Source organism: Mirounga angustirostris, unplaced genomic scaffold (assembly GCF_029215605.1).
Source record: "Mirounga angustirostris isolate CCGP_5_RB_7025 unplaced genomic scaffold, mMirAng1.0.hap1 SCAF_17, whole genome shotgun sequence".
NCBI lineage: Eukaryota > Metazoa > Chordata > Mammalia > Carnivora > Phocidae > Mirounga > Mirounga angustirostris.
The window spans coordinates 54,965,141-54,991,881 of record NW_026991725.1 but is presented as its reverse complement, the minus strand read 5'-3'; the positions used below and the strand labels follow the sequence as shown (position 1 = coordinate 54,991,881).

General features: G+C 42.5%; 1 protein-coding gene across 14 annotated transcripts in view; it reads left to right on the top strand.

Moving 5' to 3' along the window:
* Positions 1-26,741, top strand: part of SPECC1 (sperm antigen with calponin homology and coiled-coil domains 1) — a 276,684-nt gene that overhangs the window by 119,661 nt on the left and 130,282 nt on the right. For 3 of the 14 annotated variants that reach the window (XR_010408729.1, XM_064583451.1, XM_064583455.1), the window contains exon 1: positions 7,981-8,643. The exons of 4 other annotated variants lie outside the window; for them this stretch is intronic. Coding sequence is in view for 8 of the 10 variants with exons in the window: in XM_064583451.1 (XP_064439521.1) it covers positions 8,274-8,643 (370 nt within the window). In the remaining 2 variants the exon portion in view is untranslated. Of the gene's footprint in view, positions 1-7,979; positions 8,644-26,741 lie in introns of those variants that run through there. 7 more of the 14 variants (XM_064583459.1, XM_064583458.1, XM_064583452.1 and 4 more) reach the window with 6 other exon arrangements.

The following is a 26,741-nucleotide window of genomic DNA, read 5'->3' as shown; positions in this document are numbered from 1 at the left end:
GTATATTCCACAGGTTTTGACAAATGCATAATGATGTGTATCCTACCACCGGAGTATCACAGAGTAGTTTCACTGCCTCAAAAATACCCTGTGCTCCACCTAAGTCATCCTTCCCTCTCTCCTTCAAAACGTCTAGAAACCACTGATCTGGGGCGCCTGGGTGGCTCAGTTGGTTAGGCGACTGCCTTCGGCTCAGGTCATGATCCTGGAGTCCCGGGATTGAGTCCCACATCGGGCTTCCTGCTCAGCAAGGAGTCTGCTTCTCCCTCTGACCCTCCTCCCTCTCATGCTCTCTCCCTCTCTCTCATTCTCTCTCTCTCAAATAAATAAATAAAATCTTAAAAAAAAAAAAAGAAACCACTGATCTTTTCACTGTCTCCACAGTCTTGCCTTTTCTAGAATGTTATATAGTTGGAATCATACAGTATATAGTTGGAATCATACAGTATATAGTCTTTCCAGATTAAGCTTCCTTTACTTGCAATGTGCGTTTAAGGTTCCTCCATGACTTTCTGTGGTTTAGTAGCTCATTTCTTTCTCAGCACTGAATAATATTCCATTGTCTGAATGGACCACAGTTTGTTCGTCCACTCACCCACTCAACATCTTGATTGCTTTCAAGCTTTGGCAATTATGAATAAAGCTGCCAGCAACATTTGCGTACAGGTTTTCGTGTGAACGTAACTTTCCAACTCGTGTGGGTCAATACCCAGGAGCGTGAATGATGGGTTGTGTGGTAAGGATATGTTTAGTTTTGTAAGAAACTGCTCAACTGTTTTCCCAGGATCCTGTACCATTTTGCATTCCCAAGAGTGATGCCCCAGAGCATTCCTGTTGCTCCACATCCTCACCAGCATTTTTATATGGTCAGTGTTTTGGACTTCCACCATTCTGATAGGTGTGTAGTAGTATGAATCATGATTATTTTTAAGATTTTATTTATTTATTTATTTGAAAGAGAGAGAGAGAGAGAGAGAGCACACAAGTGGGGGGGGGGGAGGAGCAGACTCCCTGCTGAGCAGGAAGCCTGATGCTGGGCTCAATCCTGGGACTCCAGGATCATGACCTGAGCCGAAGTCAGACACCCAACCGACCCAGCCACCCAGGTGCCCCTATGAATCATGATTTTTAAAAAATCCAGGCACGAGGGGAAATTCGAACTCTGATTAGCTATTTGATAAGAAATTATTAATTTTTTCAGCTGGGGTAATGGAATTGCGATGTGTGTGTGTTTTTTTTTTAAAGAGTCCTTATATGTAGGAATACATACTGAAATATTTACCAGTAGACTAGGATATCTGGGATTTGTTTCAAAATAACTGCAGATAGAGAGAGAAGTGGATGATGGTAGATGAAACTAGATTGAGCATGAATTGCTAATTGTTGAAACTGGGTTGTTAGGTACATAGAGGATCATTATAATATTTCTTTCTAATTTTGATTATTTGGTGTTTTTTTGTAATAAATGTTTAAAATTAAAGTTTGGTGTCATGTTATTACAAAATAGTGGATGGGCACTTTGGTGTTTAGTAAAAAGATGAACTCTCTTATGGTACCTCCCTCAGATCAAGCCCAGTTCTTAACAGTATTATGGGGAAGAAATGAGTATATATTAAATAAGTATATGTGCTAGGTTAATAATTATTTAAAGAATTCTCCTAGAAACTGAAGAATCTTTTGGTATAATATAAGCAATTTTGGGGTGCCTGGGTGGCTCAGATGGTTAAGCATGACCTGCCTTTGGCTCAGGTCATGATCTTAGGGTCCTGGGTTCGAGCCCTGTATTGGGCTCCCTGCCAAGCAGGGAGCCTGCTTCTCCCCCTCCCTCTACTGTTCCCCCTACTTGTGCTCTCTCACTCTCTCTGTCAAATAAACAAAATCTTTAAAATATATATATATGTATACATATAAGCAATTTTACCTAAAATGATTTTAAGAATATATGTGATTTTTTAAAGCGATCTTTTTAAATTACCAAAGCAAAAAACAGTACATGCACATCAGAACAAAATTAAAAATATATGGACAGTCAAAAAAAGGACATAAAAGACATAAAAATCATACCCACTCAAGAAGAGTCACCCTTAACCAGAAATTTGAGGAACAATTTTCCAAACCCTTTCCTGCTTATCTAGATGTTTGTTTGCATCCAGATAATTTTTATTTGTTTATGTACAAAAAATTAAGAATTATATTCCTAACATATATATTGTTCTGCTTTATCACTTAATACTATCTGGCACATGGTTTTAGAGACCACATAGGATGCCATTGTGTGGCTGTATGATAATTTATTTAACTAGGCCACTGTGCCCAGCACTGAAGGTTTTTGCTATTGCAAACGGGAGGGAAGCAATGGATAGTTGTTCAGAGCACAGATTCTGGAGTTAAATGGAAGGGGTACTGTGCAGAAAAAAGTGAACGTAGCAGGCCTGGGATGGCTATCCTCAGAAAGGCTGTTTGCAAGGTTGATGCTCGGCTGGCTTCTGGGAACTTGGACTTCAGGATGGTTTCCAGCACCCCGACTGATAGGCCTGGCTCACTGGGCTGAAACTGTCCCTGCAAACACTGTGGCTTATGATGCCGAACACCTGCTTTCCTTCTGAAAGTCTGGAGTTTTGTTAGGTGCCTATGGGCCCAGACCCCAATAAAGACCTGGCCGCTGACTCTCTAGTGAGCTTCGCTCTGCTATACCACCATACTTGTGTTGTCCCAACCTGTTGCTGGAGGAATTGAGGCTACTTGGTATGACTCCACTATTTGGAAGCTTGCATCTGGCTGGTTTCCTTCGGCCTGTCCCCTGGGTCCTTTCCCTTCTTTGTTTCCTCTCCCTGGAGTAAGTCCTAGCCACGAGCCCAACTACATGCTGAGTCCTGCCAGTTCTCCTAGTGAATCTCCAAACCTGGCAATGTGTATGCAACCCCTGACCCAGGTTCGAATCCTGACTCTGCCACTTCAAAGCTAAGTAACCCTGGCCAACCTATTTACCTTCTTGGTCATTTTCTGATCTTTAATTTGGGTAAAAAAAAAAACAAAACAGTTTTATCTTGTTGGATTTTGGTAAGGAATTGAATAAGTTAAAATATGTAAAGTCATTAGAATACTCCCTGGCATGGATTATTTCTCAATAAACATTAAGAATCATTATCTTGGAAGCTAGATGTTTATATATATTTGCAATTATTTCTTTTGAATACATTCCTAGAAGACAGATATGTACATTTTTTTCTTTTTGTGTGTTCTGATCATAAAAGGAAAATATGTTTATTGTTAAGGCATTAGCGATACTTGCTATAGAAAAAGAAAGTCCTCTATAACTCTATTTCTTCAGATAGAGTTATTTATAGTAATTTGTTGTATACACGTCCAAATATATTTCTATATGCACAAATATGGACAATATCATATAGTATTTTTTAATAAAATTGGGCCCACATACATATTATTTTATTGTGTATGCCTAAACATCAGGGGATCTTTATATTCAATGACTATTTCTAAAAACCTTTTTTTTTCTTCCTTAAATAAACATTTCAAATATAGATGAAATAGAAAATACAGAATTTGGGGCACCTGTCTGGCTCAGTCAGTAGAGCACATGACTCTTGATCTCAGGGACATGAGTTCAAACCCCAGACTGGGCATGGAGCCTACTAAAAAAAAAAAAAAAAAAAGAAGAAGCAAAAAAGGAAAATACAGAATTTATCAACTTAGTTATACCTTTACATTTGAAATCACACATTGTATAAAATATAGGAATTTAGAGTTGCACTGTTGCCTTTTAAAATTAATTAATTACTTTTAAAAAAAGATTTTATTTATTTACTTGAGAGAGAGATCATGAACAAGGGTAGGGGCAGAAGGACAGAGAGAAGCAGGCTCCCCACTGAGCGGGGAGCCCGATGCGGGGCTCCATGCCAGGACCCTTAGATCATGACCTGAGCCGAAGGCAGATGCCAACCAATTGAGCCACCGAGGCGCCCCAGTTTCGTTTTAAAATGGTTTTATCGGGCAACCTCTATCAGCATCTCAAACTCATTGATCAAGGTTGTTTGAGGATGTGCCTTGTTTACCCAGTATTTAACATTGATTGGATCCCGGTGATTAAAAATACATAGATTTTGGAGACATTTGGGGACATTTTTATATGGGATATATGCTGTATGATATTTTGAAAATATTATTTTTCTTGGATGAGATAATGCTATGGTAGGAGAATGAGTTAGGAGATCATGGTGGAAGTGTTTAGGGGTGAAGTGTCATGATGTCTGCACTTTATTTTCAAATGATTCAGTAAAGAAAAATGGAAGGGCAGGGAGATAAAAAGCAAATGGTAGAATGTTTACAATTGGTAACTGTAGGTGGTAAATATATGAGGGTGTTCACCGTAGTGTTCTCGCCACACTTTTCCATGAATTTGAAATTTTTCAAAATGAAAAGTGGGATAATAAAGACTTTCTTCCCCCTCAATATTATAAAAACATTCATCTGCATTTACTTCTAGGACTTTTATATTTTCATATCTTACAATTAAATTTATATTGAATTGGACTTTAGTTTTGGCATAAATGGTGAGATATGGGTCTCACTTCATTTGAAGTGCTACTTTGTAGTAAATTCTTTTAAATCTGAGGTTTTTTTCCTTTCCATTCTGTGGTAACCATACTATATTTCTTATGTAATTTTATGGCATTTAAAAAAAATTCTAATAAGGTAAATCTCTCCTCTTTATTCTTCCTCTTATAATCTTCTTGTATTGTCCAATGTCTTTATTCATCCAGGTGAATTTTGGAATAAACACATCGAGTTCATGATTAATTTGCATTTTGTTAAAATCATAGATTAATTTGGACAGACTGGACTTTTATATAATTTAGCCTTCTCATTTCAATAACATTGGATTTCTCTGGGTATCAGAAAATCCTTCAGAAGTTTAAGTAACCATCACAGAGCTATTTTGTTTGTTAGGCTTTTAGCTGACAGAGTAAATAAATATAGTATTTACTTCACTTACTATACATTAGATATAAGGAATGCAAAAGTTATTAAGACAGCATCACTGCTGCACAAAGAGTTTATAAAGAAGAATGGTTGAAATGTGGTTCTGTGGGAAAATACAAGCATTTACAAGGTATACAGAATTTTCGTGAGGGAGAGTATTAAATTCTGGCTGGGATGGGTAGGCTCACCAGAAGTGACTGATGCCTGAACAAGAATTTATTTATTTATTTATTTATTTATTTATTTATTTTATTTTATTTTATTTTTTTAAATTTATTTAGGAGAGAGAGAGCAAAAGCCGGGTGGAGGGACAGAGGGAGAGGGAGAGGGAAAGAGAATCTTAAGCTGGCTCCACACTCAGCTTGGGGCCCCACGTGGGGCTTGATCCCACCACCCTGAGATCATGACCTGAGCTGAAATCAGGAGACCAACATTCAAATGACTGAGCCACACAGGTGCCCCTACCTGAGCAAGAATTTAAATATTTTTTTAAATATGATTTTATTTATTTGAAAGAGAGAGCATGAGCAGTGGGGAGGGCTAGAGGGAAAGGAAGAAGCAGACTCCCCACAGAGCAGGGAGCCCATGCTAGGCTCAATCCCAGGACCCCAGGATCATGACCTGAGCAGAAGGCAAATGCTTAACCTACTTAACCTATCCAGGCACCCCTTTGAGCAAGAATTTAAAAGATGAATAGGTACTTACCAGGAAGCCAGATTATTCTATATCAGAGTATCAAATCAGAGGGAATATAGCAGATATAAAAGCATAGAGGCCTGGGACACCTGGGTGGTTCAGTCGGTTAAGCGTCTGACTCTTGGTTTCGGTTCAGGTCATGATCTCATGGGTCGTGAGATTGAGCCTCTGGTCAGGCTCCATGCTCAGTGGAGTGTCTGCTGGAAGATTCTCTCCCTCATCCTCCCCTGCCAGGGTGCTTGCTTTCTCTCTCTCTAAAATAAATAAATAAAGCTTTAAAAAAAGAGAGAGAGAGCCATAAGAGTCCAGGAGGTATCTTGTGTTAGTGTCTTATTTAGCTGTCAAAAAAAGACACAGGTTAATTGCTTAACATTTTATGGGATTAATAAAATGACTCATCAGTTTTCAAAACTCTGTGGATAAGGATGTAACTGTTCTGTAAATTGAAGTTGTGTCACTGTTACAGGGTTCACAATTGTAGCCTTTGTCTATCATCTCATAAATATTTGTAGTCAACCATCTTTTCTGGGCTTATTCTTCACCTTTAAAAAAGGGGGTGGGGAGGCTGAACTTGATTTCGTATACATTTCTGCTCTAAAATCATCCTGTGCAATTTATTTTCCTTGGTACGTTTGTTTCTGTGTGCTCAGTGCTGTGCTGGGTTGTGTAGTTTACAGAAATAGAACTATGGCTCCTCTTTTTGACAAATCAGTTTTGTTGGAGAAACCAACCCATGGCAATGTTAAAAAGAAGTAATGTGTACGAGCTGATTGGTTTATGATACAGCCTATAAATTCATTCGTTCATTCCCTGTTCTTAGGAAGTTTGCAATCTAGTGGGGAGACAATAAACCAGTAAACAAGTAAATATATAGCATGCTAAAAGGTGACATGCATCCTGGAGGTCAACGAAGCAGGGAAGTGTATACATTGGGGGTCTGGCTTACTATTTAATGTGGTGTGACAAGAGAAGCCCCTCTTAACGGAATGACGTTGGACCAGAGACCTAGGAAGTGAAAGAGAATGAAACATATGGTCTATGTAATGTAGGAATGTGGGGGAAGAGTATTACAGGCAGAGGGAGCCACAGGGGCAAAGGCCCTTGGGTGGGAGCATGACTGGCTTATTTGAGGAACAGTGAGGAGGCCACTGTTGCAAAAGCAGTGTGAGAGGGAGAAGGTGAGTCCACTGATGGAAGGAGGGGATGATTATTCAGGGTCGTGGAGGCCAGCGTCAGGGAGTTGGCTTTTCCTCCCAGTGAGACAGAAAGCTATTGGAGCATTGTAAATGGAAGTTTGGTATGATTTGACCTATGTTTTAGAAGCACCACTCTGTTATGTGAAGATTAGAGTATAAAGACGCAGGGGCAGAAGACGGGAGACTGGTTAGGAGGCAGTTGCAATCATCCTGGTAGGATGGTCCGTGGCTTGGACCAGGTGATAGCAGTGGAAGGTGGTGAGAAGTGCTGAGACGTGGTGGCATTCATGATAAGAATTCTGACGTAATCCATTTATGGAGCTGGAGACTATATGAGACAGCTATGGAAGAAAATAGTTAAATTGGAGATGCTTCTTAAGACACCTAAGTGGAGGTGTCAATAAGGTAGTTAGTTAAATGAGTCTGGAATACAGAAGAGGGTACCAGGCTCAAGATACAGAGGTGGTATTTAAAAGCCACAAGTTGGTGGGGACAGCCAAGTTAGAGAAGAGATGATCAAGGTGGATAGAGATCTCTTGCCTTCGGGGCACTCCAGGTGCTAGAGATCAAGGAGATGAGGAGAAACCAACAAAGGGGATTGAGAAGAGGAGACCAGAGAGGTGGGGTCCTGGTGTCTGAACTCCTCCTCCCGTTTTGAGGAGTTGAATGATCAGCGGTGACTTGAGATGTTGATAGGTAAGAAGAGAACTGAGAATGGGCCATAGCGTTCATGTAATGCAGAGAGAACTAGCCATTCCACTCATGATTTTATTCGTCCTAAATATTTTTCACTGCAGGATTTAGTTATTTCTGGCTGTTTTCACTGTCAGATTAACTATGAAAGTCGTTCCGGGCAATTTCCATAAGTTAGTCCTTTCTGATACGCAGCAAAAACAGTTACCACTAAGGATTGGTATGCATTTTTATTATTCGCGGTCGTATTCATCTTGGATAACCGGCACGTCTTTGTTAAGTGTTATTCTTCTTCACGTCCTCCTCAAGAGTTGCTTGTGCGTCCATTCGTTCATTTACCCAGGAAATCTCTCCAGCGCCTGTACCACGCCAACCCTAGGTTTTTCCTGCCCTGACATGCGATCTAATGTCTCCCTCGCGGCATCTTGCCTTTCTCGTGGCCCTTGGCTTCAGCCTCCCGGCGGTGGGGTTTTTCCAGCCTACCTTGTCCAGCTGCAGTTCTCAGCGTCGGCCCCTAGAGGCCTGACGTCGGTCAGCCGGTGCGGCCCTCCCACGCGTGGGAGGGAACCCTTCGGATGCTCCCGAGCGATATGTAGATGAGATGGGAGGGCACTATGCAGATGAGATGGGCGGGCCTCGCCGGGCAGGCCGCCTGGAGCTGAGGTGGGCGGGCTGCGAGCGGGCGGTATGCAGATGAGGTGGGCGGGGCCCGCCCGCGCGGGCGAGGAGCGGCTCCGCCGGCGGCCGCCGGGAACTGGAAGGCGCCCGGCCCTTTCTTTGACTGGAGCGGACCCGCCGGACGCAGCTGCCTCGCCAGCCGGAGCCGGCGCGAGCCGCAGCGCGGCGGACACCCTGTCCGAGGCCGGCCACCTGGCCGCTGCCGGAGTCGGCCGAGCATGGGCAACCACTCGGGGCGGCCCGAAGATCCCGAACCAGGTCTGTGCTGTCGGCGGGGGTCGCGCCGCGCCCCCTCCCCGGCCCGGCGCCCTTCCCCCACCCGCCTTTCGGGCCAGCGGCCGCCGCGCTGCCCCGCGGGCGCCCAGGGGCGAGTGGAAAGGTGAAGTTCCCGGGATGTGATTCTTGCCTTTGGAATGCGCCAGTGGGGTGGTGAAATTACCTGTGTCTGTGCCGCGACAAGGAAATGCCACTCGCTATAAGCACGTACCTGGAAGCCCTGGGTCCGCCCGGACGCAGCGAGTGGCGCGGGCGGGAGCGGGTCTCCGTGGCCGGGAGCACGCAGGCCAGGCCCGTGGAGAGAGGGGTCGGGGCGGGGGGCGCTCCGTGCCGATTTCCCGGTGGAATCCGCCCTGCCCCTCCTGTCTGCCGCCCAGACAGGGTCTCCAGTACCGTGCGCGTAGGCAGTTCTTGCAGACTTTCTGGGCATTTGCAACGAAAAGTGCGACTTGGCAGTCGTGTTCTGGTTCCTTGTCCATTTTGCGGTGCATCATTTGCATATTGCACACTTTCTGGAGTCCCGTGGAAGGTGGCAACCCGTCAGCAGATCTGTTACTCATCCTCACACCAAGGGCTTGATTGTGACTGTTTCTTGCCCAGAATAGCCCGTGCTTATTCTGGGATACCAAAAACTTCGCCGGCTTTTCCGATTTTTATTTCCTCAGAAATTAAGCGAGCCTGGTGGAGAGTCAGCTGGGCTCTAGTTTTCATCTTCTGGTTCATCATCGTGGCCTCCGGCACAGATTTAGATGCTGATAACCACGGGGTGTGTTTAAAAAGAAAACCAGAACATTTCTATTCTGTCACACGAAGGAAGTGGAATTTAATTTAGCCTCAAAAATTGCATCTTGGCTGATTGGGGAGAGATGGTCGACTTAATGCTGGAATCCTGGAGTGGCAGGTGGCGAGTATGTATGTGTTCCTGTGACAGAGTCAGAACCCTTCAAAAATTTCTCAAGGGTGTGATTTTTTAATTGGGGTTTGACTGAGGACGTTGAGGCTTTGAGAGGTGGAGTGACTTGTGCAAGTGACATCCCTGGCATTAGGAGCAGCACTGTAAGTAGACCTTTGGTCTTCCTAGCGTCTGTCCCTAGCTCTTCTTTTTTTTTAAAGATTTTATTTATTTATTTATTTGAGAGAGAGAGCACATGAGAGAGGGGAGGGTCAGAGGGAGAAGCAGGCTCCCCGCCGAGCAGGGAGCCCGATGCGGGACTCGATCCCGGGACTCTAGGATCATGACCTGAGCCGAAGGCAGTCGCTTAACCGACTGAGCCACCCAGGCGCCCTGTCCCTAGCTCTTGACTCACCTCCCAGTGCCTCAGCTGTGGGTCTTGGCAGGGAGGCCAAGTAGCCTTAGGCCGTATCCTTGGGCCTGGGCAGAGGTGGGGGTGCCTTGGACTGGTACAAGAACCAGGATGGAAAACTTTGCCCCACGGGAACATTATGAAGAAGACAGAGACAGGGTTACTGTGTAGATTACGTAGGAGTAACTCTAAATGACACAGCAGGTATCTGAACTTCTTTGGGCAGAACAGCCAATATTTGCAAAATAATGCCTTCGTCATAAACAGCGCTATGATAAACTATTAGGTAAAGGATATGTAACATTTTAAAAACACCTCATTAGCACACAACTGCCCAGGTGTGAGTAAAAACTCATTTTCTTTGTGTCAAAATTGCGAAGAGACTGCCCCTCTTGTTAGAGCTTTTAAGAGTTATTTGGGTTCCAACTTCTTTTTTTTTAATTTTTTAATTTTTATTTTTTAAAGATTTTATTTATTTATTTGACAGAGAGAGAAACAGCAAGAGAGGGAACACAAGCAGGGAGAGTGGGAGAGGGAGAAACAGGCTTCCCGCCGAGCAGGGAGCCTGATGTGGGGCTCCATCCCAGGACTCATGACCTGAGCCGAAGGCAGAGGCTTAACATCTGAGCCACCCAGGCACCCCTGGGTTCCAACTTCTAAGTGTTGTTGCTTTTTTTTTTTTATTTTTTTTTTTTTTATTTTTTTTAAAGATTTTATTTATTTATTTGAGAGAGAGAGTGAGAGAGAGAGTGAGCACGAGAGGGGGGAGCGGGAGAGGCAGACTCGCCGCTGAGCAGGGAGCCCGATGCGGGACTCGATCCCGGGACTCCAGGATCGTGACCTGAGCTGAAGGCAGTCGCCCAACCAACTGAGCCACCCAGGCGCCCTTTTTTTTAAAGATTTTATTTATTCAGGGGTGCCTGGGTGGCTCAGTTAGTTAAGCGTCTGCTTTCGGCTCAGGTTGTGATCCCAGGGTCCTGGGATCGAGCCCCAAGTTGGGCTCCCTGCTCAGCGGGGAGTCTGCTTCTCTCTCTCTCTCTCAAATAAGTGAATGAATAAAATCTTACTAGAGAGAGAGAGAAGACAGAGAAAAAGCACGAGTGAGGGGAGGAGCAGAGGGAGAGGGATGAGCACACACCCCTCTGAGTGGACAGCCTGATGCAGGGCTTGATTGCATGACCATGAGATCATGACCTGAGCCCAAATCAAGAGCCAACACTCAACCGACTGAGCCACCCAGGCACCCCAAAGTGACATTGCTTAAAGCATTCTAATGGACAGGAGATGAAAAGGACATTTTTATGCCAGGGACTTACTTCATTGCATTTTTCAAGAATGAATATAATTTCACAATGGGAAATCGATCTGATTTGCTACACGTAAAGATCACAGTTGGAAAATCTTAGGGACTAGTTAGTGTTGCCTGAAAGTGTGAGTATAATTTTAACTGGTCTCTTAATGCTGTGATGAAATGCTGTAGAATGCATCCCCAAAAACCCCAAAAAACCTCTGGAAATTAGAGTTTTGTTAAAGATGAATGTATCTTCAATCTGCTTTACCATGAGGGCTAGGACGAGGTGGGAGCCTCCCACTGGTAGTTGTGGCGCATTGGACTAGAATCAGAACGAGTGATTAATGGGTTGTCAGAGCAAGGGGCCCAGAGATGAGTGGTAGAGGTAAGGGGGAAACAGGAAGGCTGGACAAGGGGAGAGCAAGTCTGATTTTTTTACGCAGTTCTTGTGTCACTTTTGTCGTTTGAGATGCAGACCTTTAAAAAGAATAGGAGGGGTCCCTAGCTGGCTCAGTCGGTGGAGTATGCAGCTGTTGATCTTGGGGTTGTGAGTTTGAGCCCCACGCTGGGTATAGAGATTACTTTAAAAGAATTATTACTAAACAGACTGAGGAGTGAAAGAAGTTCATTAGAGACCTGACAAACACGAAAAGGAGTGGGAAGCCAGAACTGAGCTGAGGAGAGTTTTACTTATTTATTTTTAAAGATTTTATTTATTTATTTGTCAGAGAGAGAGAGAGTGCGCGCACACAAGCAGGGGGGAATGGCAGGCAGATGGAGAAGCAGACTCCCCGCTGAGCAAGGAGCCCGATGCAGGACTCGATCCCAGGACCCTGAGATCATGACCTGAGCTGAAGGCAGACGCTTAACCGACTGAGCCACCCAGGCAAGAGTTTTAGACCATGCTGCAGATCCAACATGTGTGAAGGGAAGCAGGGAGGCAGCAGGTTTGGGCAGGGAGAGCCTCAAAGAGCCGTGCAGATCTGGTAAGGTCTTGGCCAGCTGATTGGGGGAGCTCCAGAACAGACTGCCCATTAGAGTCCCTGATGGGGCAGAAATGGCCAGTCCCCAGTGCTCTTGCTGTGGTCAGTCACTGCTGGAGGCGGCCTAGGAAGAATATACCTTCAGCTCAAAAGCCAGATTGAGTCCTGGGATCCTGGTGGCACTAAGAGCCAGAGGTGTCCACTGCCTGTGGTCCTTATAGCTGAACACTAAGTCCTTTCTCTAATAGAGGTCCAAGTGGCACATCTCATGGCTGCTGCCACAGGACCTCAGTTGCTTGGGCAGGGACGGTCTATTGAAAGGGCAAATGAGGTAAAATCTCCATCTTAGACCTCCCTTCCCCAGGCTTAAAAGGGCTAGAATGCCCCTCATCTTTTCCAGGTGGAAGCACCTTGTCCTCTCTAGGGCACACCCAAAGCAGAAGACAGGCTCTCAACTGCTGCTTCTTTTCTAGCCCTGGAGTTGGCCATGGTGGCAGCAAGTTTCCTCTTTTGGGGTGTCGGTGACCCTCTGAGTTGGGTCATTATGACTTATTGTGGTATTGTAGGATGGGCAAGAGAAATGGATCAAGGAAGAGACATGAAAATTTGCATAAGTGAGGGCAGCTAGAATGAGAACTTCCTACAAGTTCCCAGTTAACAGTCCTTCAGTTTCCAACCAGGTTGTCAGGACCTGCATTGTAGAGAGGGCTGCTGCGTATAGTTGCACAGGTTGTGCACTGTTCAAAGGCATCTCGGTATAAAGGGATGAGGGGGCCCAGGTAAGGTTATATCAGTTCAGAGGAAGGGGTGCCATTTTGCAGTTTTACCTGTTTATATTCACACAAAGGTGCCTAATATACTAAAGGAGGCCTTAGTCAAAGGTGAGTTTAGTAGGCTTTACCCAGTTTCACTACTACTAGCTGATATTTGCTTACTATTTATTTTAAATTTGCATGTATGTGTTTATTTTTTATTTTGTTATTTTTTTAAGTTTATTTATTTTTTTAGTACTGTCTCTGCCCAATATGGGGCTTGAACTCACGACCCCGAGATCAAGAGTCACATGCTCTTCCAACTGAACCAGCCAGGTGCCCCTGCATGTATGTGTTTAAACAATGAATACAAATGATATAAACCAAAAGTAAAAGCGTCTATTCATACCCACTCAGGTCCCACTTTATATTAGCTATAGTTGATGCTAACTGGTTAAAGGCAAATACCCGAATAGCCACTTCAGACAGTAAAAGTTGATTGCTCCCTCACATCACAGTCTAGTGTGAGTTGGGGGCAGTCTGGGCAGTATATGGTTGTTAGAGACCGAAGCTGGTCAACATTCATCTTCAGTGCCCAGGTGCCAGTTTGCGCTGGATCTGCCCACAGTCAGGAGAAGAAAGAGCACACGAAAGATACTGCAGGAGATTTTAGGGGCCAGGCCTGGAAGTGGCGCACATCCTTTCCCCCCGGGTTCCACTGGCCTGTCTCAGTCACACGACCCCACCTGGTTGCTCAGGAACCAGAAAATGTCTGTGTGAAGTGCCAGGCAGAGGACAGCACAGATATTGGTGAATACTGGCAGTTTCTTTCCAGACAACCACACGTGTGTCAATATTAAGAAAAAATTTGATTGGAAAAATTGAAAGACATGTAAACACCCATATATATCCATCACTTAGATTGTACAGTTAACATTTTGCTACATTCGCTTTATATATCTGTCCATCTCTTCATCCTTTCATTTGTTATCCCACCTTATTTTGGGGGGCATTTCAAAGAAATGGTGGTTATTGCCATGATTCTACATAATACACTCTACCTGTACTCTTTTCTGACTTCCTAGCTTTCAAGGCTATCTACTGACCCTCACTGTGAAAGTTGAGGAATTAGTGCATTTTTGCTGCTATAGTCCTCTTCCCCCCCACCCCCCAAAACCTGCCAGTCATACTTAAATTTTCTGAAGCTCTTGTTAGTATGGTAAAATGCCAGTGGTGGAATATAGATGGTGTGTATATAAAATGTAAAATTCTCTCAACTTTGCTGTATGAAATTTTCATTTAAAAAAATGTTTAGAGGGCGCCTGGGTGGCTCAGTTGGTTAAGCGACTGCCTTCGGCTCAGGTCATGATCCTGGAGTCCCGGGATCGAGTCCCACATCGGGCTCCTTGCTCAGCAGGGGGTCTGCTTCTCCCTCTGACCCTCCCCCCTCTCATGTGCTCTCTCTCTTTCTCTCTCTCTCAAATTAAAAAAAAAAAAAAAAATAAAAATAAAAAAAAATTTAAAAATGTTTAGAATTCTAAGGAAATCTGTTGTTTACTACCTGTATTATTATTTCTTCTTCTTCTTCTCCTTCTTCTCCTCCTCCCCCCCCTCCTTTTCCTTCTTTCTTCCCACCTGCATTTCTTGAAAAACCAACTTAAACAGTGTCCTTAGCTAGGTAAATGAGGATATAACATCCCTAAATTTCTTCTTTCTTTTCCACATTATCCTCCATACCCTGTCCTGGTCTGCCTCTCAACCTTTCACGTGACTAGAATGTTCTGTTCTGTAATTAGTATTATTAAATCTTGTGTGCATTGTCCATAGATTGATTCTAAAAGTTGAAAACTAACATATTAGGATCCCATATGTATTATATAAATATGTATTATTTACTGGAGAACCAGGTAGTACGTTTAGGTTTATAGAGGAGGAAATGTAATCTTACATTGCTTAACTTGTGATCTGTGGCAGATGATACTACTTTTTTTTTTAAGATTTTTATTTGAGAGACAGAGAGTGTGAGAGAGAGCACAGGTGGGGGAGAGGGGCAGAGGGAGAGAGAGAAGCAGACTCCCTTCTGAACAGGGATGCCCATGTGGGGCTCAATCTCGGGACCCTGGGATCATGACCTGAGCCGAAGGCAGATGCTTAACCAACTGAGCCACCCAGGCGCCCCAGATGATATTACTTTAAAAGAAAAACAGGAGTAAGTAGCTTGGAAAGGAGTTAGTACAAGTATTATAATTATTTACTTTTAAAATGATTTTAACATGCTTTAATCCTGTTATGGAACTTCTCAATTTTACCTCCATTATTATAGAGAATTTGTTTTCTTCTTGAAGATGAAAAGCACGGTGGTTAAGACTTTGGGCTCTGGAGCCAGACTGTGCAAATCCCAGTTTTGTCACTTCCAGCTCTGAGACTTTGGGCAAGTGATTTAAGCTTTTTGAGCCTCAGTTTTTTTTCATCTAGAAAAGGGGTTAGAAATATAACCTCCTTCATGAGGTTGTTGTTAAAACAGGTGAAAGGTTAGAGCAGCATCACAAATAGAAAGTGTCCGATAAGCATGTTTAAGTTTGCACTTGGTTACCTTCTGGTCCTGTCTCACTCTTGCGTTAGGCCACTACTTCTCAGATCCTCCTTCTCTGTTTTTGCATTCCTTTTGCTTTGGCTGGAGTATTTCCTGTGACCCATTGTTGCCAAACTGTTATATATTCTGTCAATCTCTGTATTCACTTTTTTCTTCCAGACTTCCTGTTGGCTTTTAAAATTCCATTAACTATATTTTCTATTTCCAAAATACTTTTTGTCATCTGTTTGATCTTATTCAAAGCAGTTTGGGGCTTGGGGCACGGGAGTGGAGTTGGTTGCAAGGCTTGAGCAAATGAGTTAATGGCTTCTGTTGGCATTAGTTTTAGATTTCAAGGATTCATCAGAGTTTTTACAATATTCACTAAGAAGAGAATATAATATACAGTTTTCTCAGATGTATTTTGTACCATAGAAGAATTTCAGAGTGGAACTAATGTTCCGAGAGACATACTTTGGAAAATGTGCTCTTTTAGGATTAAAAATGATGTATAAATCAAATATGAGTGATAATACATGAAAAAACCCAGATAAGATCAAATATATCTGTTACTGTAATAAATGTGAATGGGTTAAAATCTGCATTTTTTTTAAAAAGAGCCCGCTCCTGTAGCTTAAGACAGAAAACAAAATATACATGCTGCAGAAAAGTATATTCTGGCAATACTTTGATTTTTAAAATTAAGTCAGTTAAAAAAAAAAATTAAGTCAGTTAGAGTTGCGAATAATTAAGCTTTCAAGATCAGCATCTTGTTAGTCTATGTATAAGTCCAGAAAAATTTAATAGTCACCATTTAAGGGATATTTGATTAATATTCAGTTCCATTTACAAACTTGGTAATAAATTTAAAATATCTTAAATTGTGTTTATTAGTTTAATATATTTAGGTTCCTATTAGGTCTGACAAACCAGTCCAGTTTTGCAAAACCTTATAAATTTAATAATTACATTTATAAACATGGTGATTCTTAAATCCGCTTGTATATTTCAGAGCACACATTCTCTCTGCCTATGTGGGTATATGTAGATGCACACTTTCAAATTAAAATCACAAATTAATTACTCAGTTACACCTTTTAGATTGGAATCATGAGGCTGATCTGAACTCTTAATAGGTCCAATTCTCCTAAAGTTAAACATGGAATCCCAAAAAGTAGGTATTTCTTAATACATAATACTGCTTATACATATATGTAATTACATAATTACTACTCTTTTAATTCTTTTATTTATTTTTTTTAAAGATTTTATTTATTTGAGAGAACATGAGTGGAGGGAGGGGCAGAGGGAGAAGCCGACTCCCCGCTGAGCAGGGAGTCAGATGTGGGGCTCCATCCCAGGACCCTGGGATCATGACCTGAGCCAAAGGCAGACGCTTAACTGAACCACCCAGGCACCCCCATTTAATTCTTTTAAATACTTCTCTACTTAATTCTAAATCATTCTAGGATTAAAAGGTAGTTTACGTAAGCATTTTGTTATAAATAGTACAGGAATTTCATCCCATGTGATTCTGGGGGTTGCCTTCTCAGGTTGCTGAGGTTTTTAAGCAACAGAGACCTTGGGCAGGGACAAGGACAGGATTCATACCCTGGACTCCACATACCCACTAGAGCCCATTTTGTTGTGGTTGGAGCATATTTGCTTTGAGCACATACAAAGATAGTCTATGCATGATAAATTTTCTCAACCTTTATGTGAGGATATCTATTATTTTGCCCTCATCCTTATTGATAGTTTGTATGGGTGTAGTATTTTAGGTTCAGGATCTTTGTAATCTCTCTGTAACAATGACTTCAAAACTTGAAGAAGGAGGTGGTCATAATGCCCACATACCTTAGATTTAAGTTATGTTTTCCTTAATTCTTACAGCTCATAATTGGGAGCCTGAGATCTTCATTCAAATGGCCACATCACTTGATTAGAGTTTGTACTTTTGTGGCGCATAACAGATAAATATTTCTCATCTAACTCCAAAGACTTTTGACTTGATAGAACACTACCTGCTTTTCTTACACTTTCTGTTCTTAAGGCGGTATCTTTCTTTCTTTCTTTCTTTCTTTTTATTATGTTATGGTGGGAATGAAATCTTGCCATTTGCAAGGGGGTATCTTTCTTGATAGTAATAGAAATGTGATTTAATTGTGGATCTCTCTCATGGCTTTGTTTGACTTACTGAATCAGTCTGAGGAAACAATAGTATCAGTTAAAGGCCTTCCTCCCCCTGCCTCCACACCCACCCACCCACACACACCACAAAGTACCTTAAATCAGACAGGACCCTGTACATTGATAAAAGTGCAATTCAAGAAGAAAAAGTAGCCGTTACGAAATTCATCACACTAGCAAACTTTGGAAGTGACTATAGCAAAACTTACTAGAAATGCATTAAAAAACTCACGAGTAAAAATGAGAGAATTCAACAATATGTCTTACACAGTTTTTCTAAATTGTTCATGGTATGGTTAAAGCATTGATCTGTTCTATACCAGAAAGAAAACCTTATTACAGTCTCTTAAGGGAAATTTTACTGGCCACTCTGTGATCATAATGCAATAAAATTGTAGATAATAAAAGTTGATATACAATGGAATATTATGCAGCCATCAAAAGGAGTGAGATCTTGCCATTTGCAACGACGTGGATGGAACTGGAGGGTGTTAATGCTGAGCGAAATAAGTCAGTCAGAGAAAGACATGTATCATATGACCTCACTGATATGAGGAATTCTTAATCTCAGGAAACAAACTGAGGGTTGCTGGAGTGGGGGGTCGGGTGGGAGGGATGGGGTGGCTGGGTGATAGACATTGGGAAGGGTATGTGCTATGGTGAGCACTGTGAATTGTGCAAGACTGTTGAATCACAGATCTGTACCTCTGAAACAAATAATACAATATATGTTAAGAAAAAAAAAAAAGAAGATAGCAGGAGGGGAAGAATGAAGGGGGGTAAATTGGAGGGGGAGACGAACCATGAGAGACGATGGACTCTGAAAAACAAACAGGATTCTAGAGGGGAGGGGGGTGGGAGGATGGGTTAGCCTGGTGATGGGTATTAAAGAGGGCACGTTCTGCATGGAGCACTGGGTGTTATGCACAAACAATGAATCATGGAACACTACATCAAAAACTAATGATATAATGTATGGTGGTTAACATAACAATAAAAATTTTTTTTTAAAAAGTTGAAATTTTAAAAACTTAGTCCATTTGGAAAAGTTTGACCTGAATAGAACTGAGAACTATAATTTATTAAAAAATGATTATGAAGTGCTCTGTAAAGTTACAAATAAGCAAATTCATTCCTCTGAAATTCTTTGATGTCTGAAAAGAAACAATGAAAATAAATCAATTACTATACTCAGAAATTAGAAAATAAACAAGAGGGTGCCTGGGTGGCTCAGTTGGTTAAGGGACTGCCTTCGGCTCAGGTCATGATCCTGGGGTCCTTGGGATCAAGTCCTGTATGGGGCTCCTGGCTCAGCAGGGAGCCTGCTTCTCCCTCTAACCCTCTCCCCTCTCATGCTGTTCCTCTCTCTCTCTCTCTCAAATAAATAAAATCTTTAAAAAAAAAATAAAAAGAAAAGAGAATGAACAAGAAAAGAAATTTGGGGAAACAGGGTGTTTTTTGAAAGGGCAGAAATTAATGAAGCAGATGATAACTGTGTGTGTTTCAGCCTTCTCTTGCCCTCAGCACTTAGTATGGTGCCCGATACCTGCATGGCACGTAGTACTTGTTGAATAAATGAACAAAAAACCCCACTAGAATTGAAAAACCTAAGAGTGTGTTCTTTGTTAAAACAATGAAGTAGATAGAACTGTAGTTAGACTAATGAAGAAACAGAGAACAGAAATGCCCCAAATTTGCAGTGTAAGAATGTATATAATCAAAGATGTGGAGATTTTAAAAAATAGAATAAAATTACGACATTTTGATGAAATTGAAAATGAAACTACTAAAATCAGTTCATGAAGAAATGAAACACTTGGACAGAAAAGTAATCTTGGAAGACATCACAAAGTAATTTAAAAGAAAAGCTGCAAAAATAATCCTGAACCTGGATGGTTTAATAGTTAAAGTTTCTCAAATATGAGAAATATAATTTCCATGCTAAAGTTATCTAGTGCATTGTTTCCCAAAGATTACGGTATTATGGAGGGTAGAGGTAATGGTTTAAGGTATATACACATGACTATTTCTCATTTTAGTAAATAATTTAAAATGTGTTAGAAAATTATATCTGGTACATCAAATCTCTGTTGCTTAGGATGAGGTTGGGCTAAAAACATGAGCCAGTATTAAGTTTATGCAGAAAAATATTAAATCTATTGTAATAGGACAAGTAAATGCAAATACAGATAGAATTGTGAAGGTGATACTCAAATAATGGAAACTTGGAAAATATTCTGAAGTACATAAAAGATGGAAAGCATTCCAATTTATTTTCACAAAAGTAGTACTAATACTACCAATGCTGTTCCTGATACCAAAGCCTTTCAAAGATAGAGCTAGCAAAGAAAGCCGAGTACGTTCTTCCTGATGTTGATGTACGAGTCCTAGCTGAAATATAAGCCAAATTTAATCCAACCATATATTTTAAAAATATTATACCACTGTAAAAAACTGGTTCATTCCAAGAATGCAATAACACTATCCTATAAATTTACACCGACAGTAAATTGAAAGAGAAAAAAAATTTTTCATCTTACTTTATGTCAATAATGTATTTAATACAATTTAACATCTACCTCAGAAACATTTAATAGGAATGGGGCATGTGGGTGGCTCAGTCAGTTAAGCGTCTGCCTTCGGCTCAGGTCATGGTCCCAGGGTCCTGGGATCGAGCCCCGCATCAGGCTCCCTGCTCCACGGGAAGCCTGCTTCTCCCTCTCCCGCTCCCCCTGCTTGTGTCCCCTCTCTCGCTGTGTCTCTCTCTTTGTCAAATAAATAAATAAAATCTTAAAAAAGAAAAAACATTTAATAAGAATGAATGGATCCTTTCTTAAGATAATAAATAAAATGGTCTGAAAGCCACACACACCGTGCTTAACAGGAAACTGAAAACATTCCTATAAAGGTCAGGAAAATAACAGCGGTGCCCATACAGGACATTGTTTCTAAATAGACTAGCCAAAGCAATATAATCTAAAAAAAAAAATAATAATTATTGAATATGAGACAAAATTAGCATTATTTCTGGTACAATATTTTTCTTGCAAGAAAAGCCGGGAAGGTCAAATGAAAAACTATTAAAACTAATGAGAGTTCAGTAAACAGCTTGGAAACGCACATATACATATATGCATGTACAAGCCATAGGTATATACGTAGGGGTGTGTGTGTGTGTGTGTGTGTGTGTGTGTGTGTGTGTCTTAACAGTAGCTTGCTTTATGCTAGTAATAACCCGAAACAGTGGTTTGTTAGAAGGTCACATTCACAGTATGAACAAAGTGTGTATAAAATCTGGGGGACAAATAAGGAATGTACAAGGCCTCCGTGGTAAACTGTAAACTCTTAGAGATTTAGACCCCAGTGATGATGACACGGATATCCTCTGTTCATGGGGGTATTATCCTTCATATATTACGGGTTGTAAAATCAGAAGTCATTGCTGCATTTTGTAAAATGCCTTTTGGCACTCGCCTTGACGTTACGACTTTTCCTGTTAGACATAATGATGTCATGGATTTGAAAATTTTCGCCTTCTATGACATTTTAAATCCGGTTTTTCTTAATACCCCTCTTGGATTTTTTTTTTAAACATGGAAGATGAATTAGCGTAAGTTTTTACTGGTTCCTTGTTGCCTTATATGTGACAAAGGGTGTGTGTGCAAGGTTAGCTCTGAAGTTTCTGATAACTTCAGTATGCTATGATTTTATGTTTTTAGGCTTTTTTTTTTTTTTAAAGATTTTTATTTATTTATTCATGAGAGACAGAGAGAGAGAGAGGCAGAGGGAGAAGCAGGCTCCCAAGGAGCAGAGAGCCCGCTGCGGGACTCGATCCCAGGACCCTAGGATCATGACCTGAGCCGAAGGCAGACGCTTAACCATCTGAGCCACCCAGGCGCCCTAGGCTTTTTTTTAAAGTAAGTTCTACACCCAGCGTGGGGCTCAGGAGGGGCTCACTATGACCCTGAGATAAGGAGTCTCCGGCGTCCCTATGATTTTAGATTTTTAAACTTTCTAAGTCAGACAGGTATTTTGTGAGTGGAGGAGACTAGAGTTTTCTCTGTTGAGCATGTCGCCCAAATGTGCCTTAGGTATGAGATTTTTAGGCTGTTGAATTCTGTTTTCCTTTCTTAAAATTTTTGAGAGAGATGGATAGAGAAGAGCACGCGTGCAAGCGGAGGAGAGGGGCAGAGGGAGAGAATCCTCAAGCAGACTCCCCGCTGATCGGGGATCCTGACATGGGGCTCAGTCTGACGACCCATGAGATGATGACCTGAGCCGAAATCAAGACTCCTACGCTTAGCCCACTGAGCCACCCAGGGGCCCTTACTTTCTTAAAATTTTTATATGGCTCCACAATCAGATGAAACCAGCCTGTGTTGTAGTGTCATGGAAGCAGCCTGAGAACACTGAGCATCTTGAAGGCTTCAGCGTATCCTCCTGAAGGTCTTGCCATCCAATGACAGAGCACGCCCCCGGGACCATCCTCCAGCCCGACCGGCCTATTGTCGAGGCTATATTCTCGCTGCCGTGCTTCATGAGCAGCCATCTCCCCAGTGTGCCCGCCCACTTCCCACTCAGCCTTCGAGGCCCCCCAGTGTCCCCCTCCACGTGAACATCGTGTGACAGCTTGATCTTCTCCAGCTGAGTGGGAACTACCTGAGAACACTTGCTTGTCTGACCCCTCTCCACGGCCCCCCAGACTCTCCCCAGAGGCCCTAGCAAAAAAGCACAGTTTGAATGAATTAATGGCAGCCATCCCTTGTATTTCCTGGAAATTTTTTAATTCTCAGGAGAAGGTAGTCTTTATATTTTAAAATTGATGTGGTTGGCCAAATATTTAAGACCGAGATTAAAAAAAAAAAAATCACTTCATGTTATGAACTTCAGAAAAGCTTGCTTCACAGAAAGAGATTTTCCACATTCCACACCACTACAAAGATAACCCAGAAATCCTTGGGCCAGCCACTCCCTGGGGGCCTGGCACAGGGCACCACCCCCATCCCAGAGGCCCAACAGGCCCCCAGCTCCATGGCCCTCTGCGTTTTTACAATTCCCACCTATTCGTAAATACTCTCTTACCAATATCCTTCTGCCCCATTCCTTGTTTTTAACCCCTGCTTTTGGAAAAATTAGTCTTTTCCCCCTTCACTTCTTTACCCTCTCTCATTTCCAGCTGCATGTTGCAAATTGAATTAATTATGGGTAAGTGTTAAGATTAGGGGTCATGATAAACCTGGGAAGGTAAGGTCATAAATTTTGACCTGTAACCATATACGATGAAGAACCAGTGCCAACAACCTCCCGAGGCCTTGAAAATCCCCTTTGTTTTATCTGCCAAAGAATTCATTTTCTCCCTCTAATTGGTCCTGCTTTTCTCTCTACCAGCAGCCAAACTTTAAAAAAAATCTTGGAAGGGTAAATTATCAGCAGTCTAACCTTCTGATTTATTGACAGATAAACAAAGAGTCTATTCATAGTGGTCATAGCACTATTATGAAAATTATGTGTCTATAGGTACCTTTTGGTCTCTTCTGCCCTTCCTTCCATCTGAGTACATTACAGCGGGCCAGTGTTAACCTGCAGTTATATGCTGGACCAAAGATGTAAGTGGAACAGTTTCTTTTTGCAGGTTAGCAAAGTGTGTATGTGGGGGTGGGGTTATGTTTGCGTGTGGGTGTGTTTGTGTGTCCATGTACCCCTCACAGCTTCCCTGACCTTCTGCATTTGTGCTTTATGCCTTGGTAAGGACTTTCAATCAGTAACTGTAGGTGATTAAGAAAGAAGAAAGAATAGGGGGGTCCCTGGGTAGCTCAGTCAGTTAAGAGTCTGCCTTCGGCTCAGGTCATGATCCCGGGGTCCTGGGATCGAGCCCCGCCTGGGGCTCCCTGCTCAGTGGGGAGTCTGCTTCGCCCTCTGCACCTCCCCCCATTCATGCTCACACTCTCTCTTAAATAAATAAAATCTTAGAAGAAGAAAGAATGAAAATCAAGACACAACAGTAATTGGAGCAATGATGACATTTTAATGGAAACTGTACATTAAAATGTCCTTGTCTTTATAATAAATTCTGGTATCCAGAGCCTTGTGCTAACCATTTTAGATACAAGATAGTCCTTAAAGTATTACAGACCTCTCCTTTTTGTCTGCTATTTTCCCGTTCCTCAGGTCATCACAGTCAATGTCAATTCTGTTACCAGCCTTGACTCGGGGGGGGCCCTGGGGGCTCCTTAATGGCTGTGGCCAGGCTGCGCCATGGTCATATGCTTGTCAGCACTCTGCACTTCCCTCACTCATCATCTGCTGCCTCTCATCTGTTCCCATGCGTCTGGAAACCAGGAATGAAAGCAGCCAGAACTGTGTCTAAATCAGAAGTGCTTCTCCTAATAATAAAAAGGTCTGACGTTTAGGGCATAGACCTTGTAGCTTCTCTGGAGACCGCTTCCTGTTCCTGGTTAATGACAGCATCTCGGGTAGCTGAGAATCTCCAGCTGTGCAGCCAAGTCTTAGTTAGATCAGGCACTAGTGTGTATTTGTGTGGTCACGCACCATCCCCTTGCCTTAGCCCTCCCCTAAGACCCACAGGCCTCCTGTGAACCACACCATGCTCTTCTCCTGGCCCTTGGACAGGGATGCTCCTCTCATAGAACTTGGCAACTGACTCCTCTGTAGGTTGACCATAAGTCCCATTTGTCCAGGATAGTCCCAGTGAACACCTGTTGTGGGTCCATTTACGTCGGTTGCTTTTATTCTCAAAATGCCATTTTCAAGATAAGTTATACCTTCATCCTACTTCTCAGCCTTTCAGGCCTCCTCCGCCCAGATGTCACCTCCTTAGGTAGACCTTTCCCCACCTGGTAGGCTTCCCTTCTCCCCCAGAGGACAAGATGTTTTATTTGCTGGCTCTTAAATGGCCCCCAGGGCTTTGTTGGGCTGGGGGCTTTGTTGGACTTAGCCAGGGTTTGTGATAGGTTGATAAATGTAGGCTTTTTTCAGCTGCAGGGCCAGGCTGGGAGGAAGTGAGAGAGGGGAGGCACTATGTGTTGAGAGAGACATGCAGGGGAAGGTGAGGTGCATGGGAGGGACATGTAAGGGAAGGTGAGGTGCAGGGGAAGGACATGCAGGGGAAGGTGTGATGAAGTGAGGAGAAAGGAAGGACAGAGTGTGGGAGCGTGCTGTGGACTGGGATTTATGTAATGTGATTGTGTACCCTGGAGAAATTTTAATCTCCTCTACCCCTCAAGGCTGTAAGAGTCAGATTTGAGTATTTCAGAAATGAGACTGTGTGCAATTAGCCTTGAAGGGACCAATACCGCGAGAGACTTCTGGTGAGGCTTGATTATAAATGGATTACGTGAAATAAACAAACTCCATTTTCTGTAGGTGACAGGTTAGAGTATTAGACAGAACCGTGGATTCAGAGACAGATGTTCAGGCTCATCTCTCCTTTTTTGACCTTGATGGGTTTTCATGTCGGTAAAAGGGCTTGAGCTACATCTCCGATGTCCTTTCCACCTTTAGAAGTGTGTGATTTTGTCATACACTTCGGTCAGACTAGAAAGCATTTTGAAATCCTACAGAATACTACTTTTTTTCCCCCAATTGCAGGCCAGAAAGGAAAACTTCCAAATAAGGATGCGTAAGATACTCGGCTAAACAAAGGGAAACAATAGCTAAAATCCAAGTCTCCAAGTCTAGCCTTTGCCCTGGCATGAAAAGAATGCAGGCTGCTAACTGACCTAAAGGTTTCTGTTTTATTTCATATTAGGTGAAATGGTCAGCTTTGACCATTATTCCCAAAAAAGTTTCTCTTCAGACTTTTAAGATATTTGCGTAATATTGAGATGATTGTATTATCCTCCAGAGCACTGTGGTCACTTTTACGTATAAAAATGCCATGCTTAATTGTATATGTACCAGAAGCAGTGCTTGAGAGCTAAATTTAGCAAAATTAATCTAGGCTCACCAGAGATTACGGGAGACATTCAGTTAAACACCCCTATCTAATAAATACTATCACAAACATTGCTAGGTCACCTCCCAGTGCCATCTAACATAGAGGAATGTTTCAGGAATTATAGTGGTTTGATTCATCAGATAGTAAGCAGGCTGCCATTGTCAGGATATAATTGTCAGGATTATACGCAAGGATGAGAAACGTCTGACAGAGAGGTGAATGAGCAAAGCTGAGTGCCAAGTATACGCCGAGTACGTCTTTGTAAAAAGAATAGCCCAGAGGACACACATTGGCCAACCTCATTTGTCTTAGGCAACGTCTCAAGGTTTTTTGAGTGAGAATATTTTCATGGGCCCTGAGCTCCCCTCATGTCACATTTCCTACCACTATCTTTGGTTCTTTACTTTGCCTTTCACAGACATGTACTTACCTGTCCAGCTCTACAGGCACGAGAATTTTTGACCTTTGGTTAAAACAAAACAAAACAAAAGTCTAATTAAAACTAAATCAGACTAAGTTAAAATAAAGATTATTTTAAGATGAGTGAAAATAATTAAATTCATATACTACACACGTGTAATGAGGTTGTAAAGGATAGACCTGGTTGCTTCCCAGGAAATCTGCCTTGAGACAGAGATTTGTGTGTAAAAAATTTGGGGAGGGGGGTGCCCACGGAAACAGCCCCTAGGAAGGGGGTGAAGGAAACAGGGCTAAGCAGAGAGAGAAGTTGAAATGTGATACAGTCAGAACCACCTTCTCAGTCCCAAGGAGCTGGAGCTAGGATGGTCCTCCAAGGTCATCCCGGATTGAGACCAGGTGGTCAGACCTTGGTAACTTCCCTCCCATCAGCCATGGGAAGGCTTCAGGGGAGAATCTGTTTCCTTGCTTTTTCTAGCAGTCTTTCATTTCCTTTGTGAATTCTGCCCTGACGGGGACATTTTGATACCCTGAAAGCAAAAAAAAAGAAAAAAGAAAAATCCACCCACTATTTTCTTCTTTAAAAAGTTCACTCTCAGGGAATTGGCTCCATGGCTGACCACAGGTTCTGCCTGCACACGGACAGGCCTGACTCACTCCGGTTCACTCCTGGCTGCTGCGCTCGCCAGGCCCCGTTTCCCTTGACCTCTAGCCAGTGCCTCACAAGCACGTGCT